A 14,815-nucleotide genomic window follows, 5' to 3' on the forward strand; every position below is an offset into this window, starting at 1 on the left:
AAATGGATTTTTGTATCTTGTTCCCAGCTGGACTCAGAACAGGGCCTGGCACACAAGCTTTACATAAACATTCTTTGAATGCATGCAGACAGAAGACCCATTCCTGGATCAAGGAGGCCTGCTCTCCCATGCCTCAGTGTGACACTTGGCATAAGAGACTCTGAGCGAGGTGTGGCCTTGTTTCCATGATGCCTCAGGGTGAGGAGAGGGCAAAAAACCTACCCCTCCTCTCAAAATTAATCAGGCCAGGATCATTTCTGAAGTTAGTTTCAGGACAATTATATGCTTATTTCCTTACCCACTAGACAAACATTCATGAAACTCCTGTTGCATGCCAGACTCTGCTGGGGTGCAAGGACATAGCAGAGGAAACCACAGACAGGAAATGAAAGTGGTTTTCTGAAATACTCCATGACTGGAGGACACAGAGCAGGCTGCAGACGCCCCAGCCCCACGGGACTGAGCCAGGGGATGAGCCCCTAGGGTACCCTTGGCTCTGCCTGGAGAGACAGAACTTCCCACGGGACAGGACCTTAGAGCCAGGACTTTGAGTAATGAATAGGAGTTAGATGGAGGTGGGATTCCTGCTGAGAGTTGGGAGTATTGGAGCCAGAGTGTCAAAGAATTACAAATTGGAACCTGTGCATAAAGGGTCTTAAATGTCAAGAGGCAGGGAATAGGGACTTGTCTGCCAGCCACCATCTTGCACCCCTCAAAGCTCAGAGGTGATTCCGAGGCATTCCTGCTCTGACCACCAGAGAGCGCCCCAGCCCTGTTGCTGGGAAACAAGCCCTGTTGCTGGGGTAAAAGACACCCCCCTCCCCAATTTGCCTCCACCCAACCCTCCCCTGAGGGGTATAGGGAGGGGCCCTTTGCTTCAGACCTTTACTGCCTAGCTCCTGACTTGTTTCACACCAGACATACATTCATTGATTCATTCATCCTACAGAAGTTTCATTTTGTTTTTTTTTGTTTGGTTTGTTTTTTTCTTTTCCTTTTGACTTATGGGATCTTAGTTCCCCAACCAGGGATTGAACCTGGGCCCAGAGCAGTGAGACCACCTAGTTCTAACTACTGAACTGCCAGGGAATTCCCCATCCTGCAAAAATTTATGAAGTACCACCCAAGAGGCCTTGGAGTCAGTGGGCTCACAGCATTCAAATCCGACCAACTCACACTGGCTATGTGGCCCTGGGCAACTCACTTAACCTCTCTGGGCAGGTGGCAGAAACTTCCTCTTGAGGGTTTGAGATTGGATTATGCTTGAGGTTCCTGTGGGCCATACGGCCTTCCTGAGTTCATCTACCCTTCTGGCACCTATCCCCAGCCCAGTGCAGTCTTATTGGCCCCCATGAGTGGGCCGAACTGCAACCCCCCTCAGGACCTTTGCCTGGTCATGCCCTCTGCTGGGAGTCCCATTCCCACCATCCTTTGTCTTTTGCTGCTTCTCAGAAGGGTGCTCTGATCCTGTCCTGGGGGAGCCCAGTGCCCTCTTCCTTCTCTCCCCAGCTCAGCCACCCCCAGATCCAGGAGTTATCAGTGGTATCTCCTAATATGTGAAGCCAATACCCAGAATATAGTAGGTGCTCAATAGATTCTTGAATAAAAGAACAATTAGTGAGTGCCTGCTGTGTTCCAGGCCAGAGTAGGGTGCTGGGAATGCAATGGGAACAAGAATATGGAGTTTTGTATCTTATAAAACTAAGCGCTTAGGATGTACCAGCCAGATGTTTAATCCTCACACAAGCATCAGGATGTGGGAGCAATGAAGACTCTTGTTTTACAGATGTGAAAGTGAAAGTGAAAGTCACTCAGTCTTGTTTGACTTTTGGCAAGCCCATTAACTATATGGTCCATGGAATTCTCCAAGCCAGAATACTGGAGTGGTTAGCCTTTCCCTTCTCCAGGGGATCTTCCCAACCCAGGATCGAACCCAAGTCTCCTGCATTGCAGTAGACTGAGGCTCAAACACGGTCACACAGCAGACACAACCATTGGACCTCTGGGTCTGGGCTCCTTGCCCTGCTGGTTACCCTGGGACTGGGACATCCAAATTCAGGTAATCAGGCCGGTATCTGCATGTGATCCAGAGGTGCTGATGTTCTGGGGCCTCATGCATCCATTTATGACCAGTGGGCACCTTGCTGCTGCCACTGATGGGACAGATGTGTGATGGGAGGCCTGGCCACCCCAGGGCTCTCTGATTGTGGAGTGCCTCCTGATGGGTTCTCAGCATTTTCTTGAATAGTCTTTGAAAGTGCATTAGGAAGTAACCCCTCAGCACAGGACTATTTCACCCCCTAGTCACTGACTTGGGTTCAAATCCAGCCTCTGGGAGGGAGCTTTGGGAACGCTAGAGCTGGAGAAAGCAGTTCTGTCACCCACTTCCCAGGGAGGCCACCGCCCCACGGGGCATTATTTCAACAGGCATGAATACACTGCTATCTGCTTAAGCATTTTTTTGCTTGCTTTTCAACCTTTTATTTACATATTTTGACTTATGTCCTTTTTATTATTTGTATTTGTTGGTTTGTGTGTTATATTTTTAATTTTAGACCCCTGAGTCACCCATACCCAGGACCTGGCAGCCCCAGAACCTCAGATGCCCTTCAATCTATTCTCCTGGGGTCAAGCCACCATCCTCTTAGGTCAAACTTCCTTCATTTCCACCTGCTCAAGGAATCTATCAGGACTAAGTCGTCAGGACCAGGACCTGTGAAGCCAGTGGGGGAGATGGATACCTCCATCCTCTCTCTCTTGAGCAACCTCTCTTGAATGCTGCTCAAAAGTTGTTATTTTAAACAATTTCTAACTTCCAGAAGTGTTTCAAGAATAGTACAAAGGGTCCCACGCGTCCTTGACTCGGGTACACCAGTGGCGAACTTTTTTTGCTCTATGTGTCTGTGTGGAATTTTGGGCAAACTTGCTGCCCCCAGCCCCTTTATCCCAAGCACGACCAGGTGTACTTCTAAAGCTAGGCCACTCTCTCATCTGAAGAAGCAGCACGTTTACCAAATTGGGTAATTAAGCTTTCATAGCTTTATCAAGGCTGCTCTGCCTCCCTCAAAGGAGGTGGGGTTGCACCACCTCTCAGCCTGGCAGGGATGGAGATCACCACGCAATCCTTCAATCACAGATGCTGGTATCGACCGTGTGCCAGGCGCAAGAACACAGCCGGGATACGGCAACAAATGTCTGCAAAGTCAGACACTCAACAATATTGAGCACTGTGATGTGCAGAATAAAGGCCCCCATATACGTCTGACATTTTAGCTCATTAAGACTCCTGTCAGACTGCTAATTTCCAGAACAGTAAATAATAAGTCTGTGCTATTTTAAGCAGTTAAATTTACGACACTTTGTTAAAGCAGCAAACAGGAAACTCATACGTCAAGCTATTACATGGTCACCTCCAGACACAGGCCGCCTGAGCATTTCCGTATTTCCCTGAAGTCTCGCCCCAGTAGGCTATCCCTCCTGCCATTGGCAAGTGCTGGATCACGTGGTTGTGCCTGACATCACTTCAACCCTGTTCAGCCAATCAGGATTCGCCTCCAAGCTGAGGGCAGGTCCGGCCTTCTGGGTCAAACGTGGCCGCCAGATTCCTGCGTAAAATCCTGTTGTTCTTTCATAGGGAAGAGGATGGCGTGGGGACATTAAGGGGGCAACGTGGGAAAGTAGCTAAGGGAAGGGGCAAGAATTGAGTTGTCTCTGAAGGAAGGGCTTCAAACCTAGGCCGACAAGCCTAGACTCCATCCAGGGGCTATGGGGAGCCCTGGGTGGCATTTGGAGCAGGGACCACACAAATGGTTTGGACGTTACAATACCCAGCTCTATTCAGAGTTCTCCTATGCTATCTGCCATGGCCGAGTCTTCAGTGTTGTCTTGTGTGAAGTATTAGTCACTCAGTTGTGTCCAACTCTTTGTGACCCCATGGACTATAACGTGCCAGGCTCCTCTGCCCATGGGGTTCTCCAGGCAAGAATACTGGAGTGGGTTGCCATTTCCTTCTTCAGGGGATCTTTCCTACCCAGGGATCAATGCCACTCCTGCATTGCAGGCAGATTCTTTACTGTCTGAGTCACCAGGAAACCCCTTGGTTATCATCATATGTCCCACTAGGGAACCAGCAAGACCTTGCTTCCCACAGCCTGCAGAGTTTCAGGTCTAGTCCAAGGGTTGCACAGGCTAAGATGATGTGGGGTCTATCACAAGCATTCTTCTGGCTTGAGTAATATGGGATCCAATGACCCTGAGCATTCTTTACCAGGCCATCCTGGAGGCAGTGGTTGGTACAGCAGCGTGGTGTGATTCCCACAGCCCCTACAGAACCTGCTGCTCTGGATTCGAAAGCCTTTGCCTAAATAAGATATAAGCAGGATTATTGTAAGCTGGTTTTGTTCCCTGCAAGGGACAGAAATGCTGCTTAGATCAGCTTTATCTTATGGTGAAGAGGAGTTCAGGCACAGCTGGATCAAGGACCTCCAATAACACCACAGGGCATTACTACTGCCTCTCTTGGTTCAGTGTCCCACTGAGCTGGCATCTCCCTGGACATTGGCAGAAGCCATCTGCAGCCCCAGGCTCACACCCCTCCAGCTCAGGCAAGAAGTGGGTGGTCCTTTTCAAGCTAATGTCTCAGAGCTGACTCTTCCTGTTGCTAAATGTCAGATGATTCTAAGTGGTCAGGCCTGGGTTGGGGCCACTCTTGGGGGCTTTTGAGTTGGGAGTGCAGGTGATTCCCCAAAGGAAAACCCGGCTCTGGGACCTGAGGAGTCCCACAACCTGGGGATGCACCCTGATTGTTCGGGTCCTGGAATCTTGTTTGCCTGGTACTGACTCCATTCCCGACCCTGTGGGAATGGAGACCCCCAGAAATTCACTTTCCTTTCTCCAACCTCAGTTGACCCCTCTGTAAAGTGGATGCCTTCCTCGTTCTGAATGGTAAAATACTTACCTATTCCTTAAGTAATAATCTCTGCACCCATGTCATGCCTCTCCCGTGCACCAAGCACTGTGCCTGGCGTCCTGACTAGAATCTGTGGTACTGGGATCTGTGCCCATTTTACAGTTGAGAGCATAGAGGCACAGAGTGGTCACATGTGGCCTGGCCAGGGTGGCACAGACTGGACTGCACTTCCACGAGATGCCTCCTCCTCCGTCCAGGCCTTAGAGTCACCTCCTCGGAGACCCCACAACCTCCCTGCTCCCGGGGTCTCTGTCCTCCACTGTCTTCACATGTGTGTGTTCACCCCCCTGTTTTTCTCCAGCCAGGTAGGGATCGTATCATTGCAACACTGAACCGCTTTGTATTAGCGGCTGTCACAAATTGACGCAAACTTGGTGGCTTAAAACAACACAGATTTTTTTTTCTCTTCCATTTCCAGAGCTCAGAAGTCCAACACAGGTCTCTGAGCTGAAATCAAGGTATTGGCAGAGCCATGTTCCTTTCCAGAGGCTCCAGGGGAGAATCTGTTCCTTGCCCTTTCCAGCTTCTGGAGGCTGCCCACATTCCTTGGCTGGAGGCCCCTTCCTCCATCTTCAAAGCTGAAAATGGCAGGTCTAGTCCTCCTCATGTTGCATCTCTCCGACCACAGTGGGGAGGGTCTCCACTTTAAAGGATGCTGTCATTACACTGGGCCCACTTGGTTAACCCAGGATCATCATCTCCCATCTGAAAGGCCTCAACTTACTCCTATGTGCAAAGTCCTTTTGCCATGGAAGGTGACATATTCACAGGGTCTGCAAACCCACATGTCTCAGAGGGCTGTATTCAGGCTTTCTTTACTTGTAGCACAAACATCCCATGACTTCAGTTTCCATCCCCCCTTCCCTCATACAGTTCAATCTAATTCAACATAAACATTCTCTCCTTCTGAGAAGTCTGCCCTGTCTCCCTGGGCTGGGTCAGGTTGGCATCTTACATCACAGATTTGATTAGCGGATTGTTTCTGTCAGTTTCGCTGGGGGTAGTAAGTTGGGACCATGGGGAGTTAGGATGGGTGTGGGCCAGGAAACCTTAGGGCAGGCGGCTAGGGTAGGAAGCTGCTGCAGGCTGGGTCAGGGTAGAGAAGAGGGCACAACGGGAGATACTGGAAAGAGGGGCTCCGTGAAGAAGGCCATGACCTCCTTAAGGTCATGCAGTACAGAGCTTCTGGGTTCGGGAGACACGCCAGACTGGGAAGCAGAAGGCCACGGGCTGCTGGCCTCGGTTTCGAACCCACGCCAGGCCAACAATGGCCCTTTTATTTATACAGCTCAGGACTGGGTGGCTGAGCCATGGTAGGGTCAGGTCTCGGCCAAGGTCACCCTGTGCAGCCCCCGCACACCCTTGTTAAGAACACAGGGTCTCATTCGTGCCCCATTTCCCAACCAGGAGAGAACCCCCTTGGATGGTCAGAGGCCAAGGCCAGGTCAAGACGGCTGGTGCCCTCCCTCAGTGCTGCTCTGAAGTAATGTCTCCCCTGGCATTGGCTGGGAGACATGGGTCAGGCCAGGCAGCTAAGGTGGAGGACAGGGTCTGGGTGTGGTGTTGGCCACAGATCTCGTGCATGCAGAAGAGGGGTGTGGCTTTAGGGGGTCCTGCTTCTACACCTGGGGAGGGGGCAGATGCAGGAATGGGGGGCGATGAGGCATAGGTGGCCCTGGGAGATAACCAACAGCTCTCAATCGTTTGTTTTTCCTAAAAGCATTTTCCACTCCTTAAAGTTACACATTAATTTGTCTGTCTATGTGTTTTGTTGTCTATGACCTGGACAGACCACACGAGCTCACTGAGGATGGGAGTAGGTCTGCCTTAGTTAACCTGTTGCCCCAGTACCCTCAAACATCTTTGCCTCCAGGAGACTGTCACTAATTATTCCCCAGAAACACAAACACAAACTGTGTAGAGGGGCTGCACAGGGTCCATGAGATGTGGAAGTGCCCTGACAATTTTCTGGGGCCCCAAGGACTGAAAGGATCAGCCCAGAGTAGGAAAAGCATCCTTCTGCACTGAGGCCCCAGGGGGCTGCGTGCTTCCCAGCCCATCGTGCATTTTGGGAAACCAGGATTCCAGGTGGCAAAGGACAGAGAGCACTGACCCTTGGAGGGGAGGAGCAGGCAGATTATTCAGGCCACCTAAGGGGTTGTTGCAGGCTCAGGGTAGGAGGAGGGGCAAAGGCCAGGCACACAGTAGGCACTCTGGAAGATTTGCAGTATGATTATTGCTGTTGGCATGTTGTTGGGACCACTGGTGTGTCTGTATCTATCTCCTCTCCACAGCCCCTCCCCCCCCCCCACGTGCTCACACCCAGCTGTGCCCACCGGCTCCAGGGGCCAGGTGGCCAGGCGGGTGGCCTGGAGGGTTGGATTAGGGAGTGGCTGGGGCTGAGGTCCCCGGGTGTGTGGGAGGGGACGGGGAGGTCAGGCTACGAGCCCAGAGCACACTGGGGCCACGCCAGCCATCACATGCAGACCACGATGCGCAAGGCTCAGCAGACGCACTCTTCGTGGGTCACTGGCCAACTCGTCCCCCAAACGCACGGCGACACCTCGAACTCGAAGCCACGGGCCCGGCTCCCGGGTGGGGCCCCCGCCCCTCATCAGCTGCCGCCCACATCGCGAGCGACACTGCCCCGAGCCCCGCCGTCCCCGCGCCCCGCCCCGGCTGGCCCGCCCCGCCCCGCCCGCAGCCCGCGGGACCTTTATAGGGCGCGCCGGCCGCGCGCTGGAAGTGGTGCCGCCGCCGCCCTCCCTGCCGCCCGCCCGCCAGCTGCCCGCGCGTCCGACGCGGGGGTCGCCGCCGTGTCTGCGTTCGCCATGCGTCCCCGGGCGCCGGGGCCACTATGGCCGCTGCCCTGGGGGGCCCTGGCATGGGCCGTGGGCTTCGTGGGCTCCCTGGGTTCGGGGGACCCCGCGCCGGGTGAGTGGGGCGGCCGGAAGGGGCGGGCGGGGCGGGCCACCCACGTGGGCCTGCCGGGAATGCGGGCCGGGGGATAGGTCGGGGGGCGAGGCGGCGGTGGCAGCTGGGGGCAGAGAGCAGTGACCCGTGGTGACCCATGGCCACTGCAGGTTGAATGTGGGAATGCTTGGGGCTCCCCTCCCCCAGCCCTAAAAGACCTAAAGGAGGGTCACCAGGAGGTCAGGCGAGCAGATGTGACTCCTCACAATTTATTATCAAGAACTAGTCCCCAGGGCTGCTGACAGTTACTGAGTGCTCAGGGTCTGCCGCCTCCCTCCTGGAATCCACGCAGCAGCCCTACAGTGTGAGCACTCTTATGCCCGGTTTCCAGATGGGAAAACTGAGGCAAAGGGTCAGACAGCTTGTACGGGGCAAAGCGGATATGAACCTGGACTTTCCGGGTCCCAGTGCCCCAGAGAGGCAGGGCTGGGTGGTTGGACTCAGGATCTCCAGCCCGGGTCTCAGATCTTCGCTGGGTCTGGCGCAGGCAGACTTGTTAGAATCTCGTATCTGCCAGTTGTGGAGACGCCAGGGAAGTCACACCCCAACTCTGGGCCTCAGTTTCCCCTTTTATAAGGGGAGCAAAGATGCTGAGCTCCCCGAACTGAGCTGGTCCCTCGGAGCTCAGCAGTGCCTGGGAGCTCCTGGGATGGGGGCCCCGGCCACTCCTGCCCCCACTTAACGGTGCAGAAACTGAGGGCCATCTGTCCCCCCCACCCCACCCTGCAGCCCCACCCCAACCCTGCACTGAGGGGAGAGCCAAGCCCCCTCCCCGAAGGCCGCGTCCCCGGGGAGACAGTGAGCTCATGCAAGGGGAATGTTCCCAAGTTGGAGTGAGTAAGAGGCGGGCCAGGCGAGGGGGGGCTGCCAGGCGAGGGGGCTCCGCATGCCCTCGGGCGCTGTCTAGACAGAGGGCAGAGGCGGGAGAGGCGGCTCTAGGGCCCACTGACCCTGACACGTCCAGCTCCGGGTGTTTGACTGGTCGGGCAGGATGCCAGGCCTGGGCTGGGGGCCTGGAGCCATGGGGAGAGCTTGCCGGGAGGGGAGGGGGTTGGCAGTAGAGCCGTATGGGGGCCGGAGCCCAGAGGAAGGATCCCAGAAAAATCTGCAGCCGGAGCCGGGACACCTGTGTGGTTCTCTATCCCTCCGTCCCAGGTGGGAGGTGGATCATCCCCTTTGCAGTTACTGAGCACCAACTTTATGCATCCCCATGGGCCAGTAGCTGCCTGGCAGGCCAAGGCTTGGGTGTGGAAAGGAGCACCTGGGGGCACCTCTGGCCCTGTAGGAACTGCCCCTCTGTCCGCAGGTGGTGTCTGCTGGCTCCAGCAGGGCCGAGAGGCCACCTGCAGCCTGGTGCTGAAGACGGATGTGAGCCAGGCTGAATGCTGTGCCTCTGGCAACATCGACACCGCCTGGTCCAACTTCACCCACCCGGGGAACAAGATCAGCCTCCTGGGCTTCCTAGGCCTCGTCCACTGCCTCCCCTGCAAAGGTGAGACCCTGTGCGTCAGCAGAAGGCCGTGGTCTCTTGGTCAGAGGCGGCACAGGCAACAGTCAGCTTCCTGTCTTGGGGGCATGCGGGAGGTTGAGGCTGCTGGCAAGGGGATCCCAGACTCAGAGAGGGTTTGGGGGCCTTCGGGCTCCCAGGCCCTCAGCCTCCTGCAGAAAGGATTCCCCAGTTTGGTTTCCAGCCTCTAGGGTCTCACTCAGGGGGAGCCCTCTGCCCTGGTAGCCTTGCCCACCTTCACTCCACATGGTGGATAGACAGGCACAAACCTAGCTCCTAGAAAGGTGGATTCTCCCTGACTGGCCATTAGGGTTTGTGACCCCACACTCAGTGTTCCCAAACACTCATCTGCCCTTAACCTCGCAGGTTCCAGGGTCTGTGGTTAGGGCCACAGCTGTATGTTTAACAAGCATTTGCCTTCTGGACTGTGTTCTGTGAAATGCTGCCTCCTCCATGAGAGACTAGGAGCTCTTTTAAGGCACAGTGAATGAATAGGTCAAGACATAGTCTCGTTGGAGACCCTCTCAGCCCCCTGTGCAAGACTGAACCTGCAAGGACCCAGAGGGCGCATGGGGACATGACTTGAAGGAGGTGGGCTCTGGAAACCAGGGTGTTGTTGGATGATTAGGAGTTTGCCAGCTGGAGAGACCATGGTGGGGCGGGTGGGGAAGGGGGAGCACGGAGACCATGGCCTGGGATCAGACCCGAGTGGGTGGAGTCAGGACAGAGGTGCTGGATGGAAGCTGGAACTGAGGGCTGCAGACCTGCAGGCCAAGCCGAGGAGCCTGGCTGGCCGGCTGGGATGTGATTAATACCAGATCAGCCTGGCTGGGTGGTCCTGAACTCAACTGCCATGTGCCCTGGCTCCCTCCAGAAGCCCCTCTGGGTTTTAGGAGGAGGACAGACTTCAAAAAGTGCCTGGCCCAGGCCTGACATGGTCCAGGATGCCCTCCCCCCACCTCATCTGGCCCTGGCAACAGGAACTCAGCCCTGCCACTTCTGTTCTAGCGTGCGTGAAGCCACCCGGGGGAGCGTTTCCAGATGTGCGTGTGGGCGGGCAGCACAGGAGGCACCCAGGTGCAGTCCACATGCCCTGGCAGGGAGACATGAGGGGCTCTGGCTGGCCTCTAAAGGAGCTTCCATCACTGTATGCTCACCCTGTAGGGTGGAGTTCCGGATTAGCCTCACTGTTACACTCAGGGCAACTGAGGCTGAAACTTCAACTCGAGCTCAGAGACAGACCCAGACCCACAAATCATGGAGCTGGGGGGTCCATCTGGTCTGGCCTGGAGTTCTCACGCCTAGGTGCCCTGGCTCTCCTCAATTCACAGCTGTGATGGGGCCTCAGTTTCCCACTTTGGTGTGTGTGTGTGTGTGTGTGTGTATATCTATATATATTTGTTCAGTTGCTCAATTATGTCGGACTCTGCGGCCCTGTGGTCTGTAGCCCGCCAAGCTCCTCTGTCCATGGGATTCTCCAGGCAAGAATATTGGAGTGGATGACCATTTCCTACTCCAAGGGATCTTCCCGACCCAGGGATCAAACCTGCATTTCCTGTGTCTCCAGCGTTGGCAGGCAGTTTCTTTACCACTAGCGCCACCTGGGAGGCCCCTTTGGTAAAATGATGACAAAAGAGCACCACCTTGTGGGGGCAGGTGGGAGGCTGTACTGGGCCTGGGAGGCGAAAATCAGGCTTTCGTGGGGCCGGAGTGGGGGCGAGGAGCCAGAGAGAGATTTATTTCCCTACCTGAGAAATGGGGTTGCGGGGGGCGGTAACCCTGTTTCGAGGGCTCGAGCTGTGCGAGGCCCCCTCCTCAGGAAATGAACCTCAGACCAGGCCAACACCCCGCCCTCCCCGACGCTTCTTCAGGGGAGGTCCTGGCAGGCGGGAGGAACAGACGCTGCCCATCCTCCCCAGCCCCGCGCCTGGACGGGGTGGAGCCCCCCGGGCTGACGCAGCCGGTCCCCCGCCGGCCTTCCCAGAAACGCGCGTAAATCAGGGAACAGACGTCAGCCTGAGCGGGTGGCCCAGCTGCGGAGCGAGAGCCGGACTGGGGGTGAAGCCTGTTCCTCCCAGACCCCCAGATTCCCGACAGAGACCCCTCGCTTCCGCCCACACTGAGCCCTGCACCCCGACAGAGGCCCGTCCCGCGAAAAGCGTCGAGTCCTAGTCCACTCTGGAGTGGCTGAAATTCCCCGAGACCCCAAATCAGTTTCCTCCCCCGTGAGCCCCTTCTTCGGACCGCCCCTCGCTCCGGTCCGGCCTTTATCCGTCGGAACAGGGAGCGACGGCGCTGGGCCTCGGAGGACCTCCGGCCTCGGCCACGCGCCGCAGCCCACGCGTGCGTGTCCTCTGTCCACAGATTCGTGCGAGGGCGTGGAGTGCGGCCCCGGCAAGGCCTGCCGCATGCTGGGGGGCCGTCCGCGCTGCGAGTGCGCGCCCGACTGCACGGGGCTCCCGGCGCGCCTGCAGGTCTGCGGCTCTGACGGCGCCACCTACCGCGACGAGTGCGAGTTGCGCGCCGCGCGCTGTCGCGGCCACCCGGACCTGCGCGTGATGTACCGTGGTCGCTGCCGCAGTACGTTGGGGCGGAGCCTTGGGGAGGGGCGGGGCCACCGGGCCTGAGCATCCTGTTAGAGGCCGCTGCCGCAGCGCGTGGGGGTGGGTCACTGGCAGGAAGGGGCGGGGTCTATAATCCAGGGTGCTTATTACAGGTCTCGTAGATTTGGGTGCGGCCCATGGTAGGCGGGGCCTAGGTGTGAGCTCGTGGGCGGGACCTATAGTCCCAAGAGAGTATCACAAGCTCAGGTCTTGTGGGATCGGGAATGGGGAAGAGTAGGGTACAAGTTTGGAAAGGGGGCTTCTGGGGCCCCTATGGGGTGAGAAATACGAGTATGAGAGTCAGAGGAACTTATTGGCGCAAAGTGGGGAAAGATTGACCGTAGATCTGGGGCGTGGCGTGGTTCGTGGAAGGGGTGTGACTTCGGTACACCAAGGGGCGGGTCTAAAGGTGGGACCAGTGAGTGGGCGGGACATTGGAAGGGGTGTGGCTTCTGGTGCAGCAAGGGGCTGGGGCCTGAAGACCCCGCCCTGTCCGGAGTCGCGCTTTTTACCTGTCCCCACGCCCCACCTGCAGAATCTTGCGCCCACGTGGTTTGCCTGCGGCCACAGTCGTGTGTGGTGGATCAGACCGGCAGCGCGCACTGCGTGGTGTGTCGCGCGGCGCCCTGCCCCGCACCATCCAGCCCCGGCCAGGAACTCTGTGGCAACAACAACGTCACCTACCTGTCCTCCTGCCATCTCCGCCAGGCCACCTGCTTCCTGGGCCGCTCCATCGGCGTGCGCCACCCGGGCAGCTGTGCAGGTGCGGCACGCAGAGGGGAGCAGCGGGGGGGTCTAGCCCCCAGCCCCTCTCCGCGCCCGCATTTCTCTTTTGGTCCCTCCCACTCTGCAGGCGCCCCCGAGCCGTTAGATCCTGAGTCCGAGGAGGAGGAGGAGAACTTTGTGTGAGCCTGCGGGACCGGCCTGGGCCTGGCGTTCAAGGCTTCCCCATTTTATTTATTGCCACAGCAGAGTCTATTTATGTCCAACGGACACCCCCAGAACCTGGACAGGGACCACTGTGGGAGCCCTGGTGCCCCTCGACGATATCTTGGAAGGACTGGGGAAAAGAAGCCTGGGAGCAGGCTGGTGGGTGGGTGCCCAGCCCCCCCAGCCCCCACCCCAGGTACCCTATTGCCCAGGAGGACCTCAAACTTATGCTCCCTTGGGGATCACTCTGTTAATTGTCGCTGCCACCAAGAGGTCTAGGGATTTCCTGCCAGCAATTAATGAGGAGGTACCCTGGCCTTCTAGAACAGGGACCAGGGGGTGAGAGGGGGTTCACAGCCTGGGTGTGAATAGATGAGCTTCAGAACATGCCCAGACCGCAGACAGATCAAGGAAGCAACCACTGTCCGCCACCAGTCCCAGGGTGACCAAGGGACTTACCTTCCGCCTTCCTCACCCATTTCCCAGCATGTCCCTGGGGGATGGGGGTGCCATCTGTGCCTCCTGACACAGGCCTTGGGCGTGGAGAGGCATCTGCTAGAACAAAGCAGGCACCATGTCAGGTGGGAGGGACCCGGTGGGGCCTGTGAGGCCCTGCTCACCCACTGGCCCAGGGTGGGGCGTATATGCCAAGACCCGCTGCATACCTGGCATCCTGGAGCCGTGTGTCTGAGGGGCACACCGGTGCCTGCTACCCTATCCACAGGTGGCGTTCCCTGTATCTTGCCCTGGCCTCTAGGCCCAGTTCCCAGCTGAACCCTCCTTGCCTGCCAGCTGGGTTTCCTCCTGCCACCTGGACTGTTGCTCTTTGTCACCTCCCCATGCCCATCTGTAGGCCAGAGGTGCAGACCCAGAGGGGGAGGGGCGTCCAGTGGGGCAGGAGCACAGCTCCCCAAGGTGGTGGTGCTCATCCATGTCCTTCCCTGCCTCCAGGAAGTGCCTTACCTGTGACACCCAGAAAAGTGCCCTTTAGTAGTGGGTTCGCCCAAGCCCGCCAACAGGGCAATCTCCCCCGCCCTGGGGTCCTGCCTCACCTGCCAAAGAAATAAACACTGAAAAAGCCACTGTGGGTGTTCAGACCTTGTTTTGCTCTCCTCTCTCTGAACCTCTGTGTCCCCCCACTTTGGGAGGGGGTTACCAGCCTGGGGTGCTGTGGGGGTTTCTGAAAGCATCCAGAAGAGACACAAGTGCATGTTCTTGGGGCAGGTGCTGCCTACTTCTGGGCCTCAGCATCCAGCTTCAGCTGTGGGCAGTAGCAGGCATAGAACTGAGGCAGGTGGCATGGGGTTGGGTAGGAGAGTCTTGGCCTTTATGGGGAAGGGGAGGAAAGGAACGGGGTCTTGGTGGCTTAGGGAAGCCCCAAGAGGCCACTTGGTTTAGGGTCCAGAAATGGCGGTTTGGCCTGGAAGGGTTGGAGGTGCCCTAATGACACTGACATGATTAGTAAAAGCACTGGGCTGGGGCTCACCCAGCCTTGCTGCCAGCCAGGCACCATTTGCCTGAAGTTCTTTTCGAGGATCAGGCTTAACACGGAGGTAGGCCAACCTGAGACCCCACTCTCTCCCAGCCTTGGTTTCCCCATCTGTGAATGGGTCTGGCCGGAGGGCAGAGGAGTGGCTTTCTAAGCAGGGGCCAAGGAGGCCGGGAGGCTGTCCCCAGCCTGGGCTGTGAGGCGCAGATGGGAAACTCCAGGGGGGTCAGTGTGGGGAACGGGAGGGAGGGTGGTGAGGAGTCCAGGTCCTGTGGCTCAGGGTCCCTCAGAGAGAGGGTGGCAGAGCTGGAGCCTTGACCATTCAGAGGCCAAGGAGAAGCTGA

General features: G+C 57.1%; 1 protein-coding gene across 2 annotated transcripts; it reads left to right on the plus strand.

Annotated features, from left to right (window-relative positions):
* The first annotated feature begins 7,713 nt into the window (after nucleotides 1-7,713).
* On the plus strand, nucleotides 7,714-14,064 carry FSTL3 (follistatin like 3). Of its 2 annotated transcripts, XM_086411246.1 has the most exons (5): nucleotides 7,714-7,903; nucleotides 9,249-9,434; nucleotides 11,814-12,029; nucleotides 12,588-12,815; nucleotides 12,906-14,064. In XM_086411246.1, the coding sequence occupies exons 1-5, from the start codon at nucleotides 7,801-7,803 to the stop codon at nucleotides 12,959-12,961; spliced, it is 789 nt and encodes a 262-aa protein (XP_086267372.1). In that variant the 5' UTR covers nucleotides 7,714-7,800; the 3' UTR covers nucleotides 12,962-14,064. The 2 variants fall into 2 exon arrangements, with proteins under 2 accessions (XP_086267372.1, XP_086267371.1); XM_086411245.1 differs by having other exon boundaries at nucleotides 12,588-14,064.
* Nucleotides 14,065-14,815: the final 751 nt, after the last annotated feature.

The sequence above is a fragment of the Bos grunniens genome, chromosome 7, assembly GCF_055505025.1.
Source record: "Bos grunniens cultivar Pamir isolate PY7600 chromosome 7, Bosgru_T2T1.0, whole genome shotgun sequence".
NCBI lineage: Eukaryota > Metazoa > Chordata > Mammalia > Artiodactyla > Bovidae > Bos > Bos grunniens.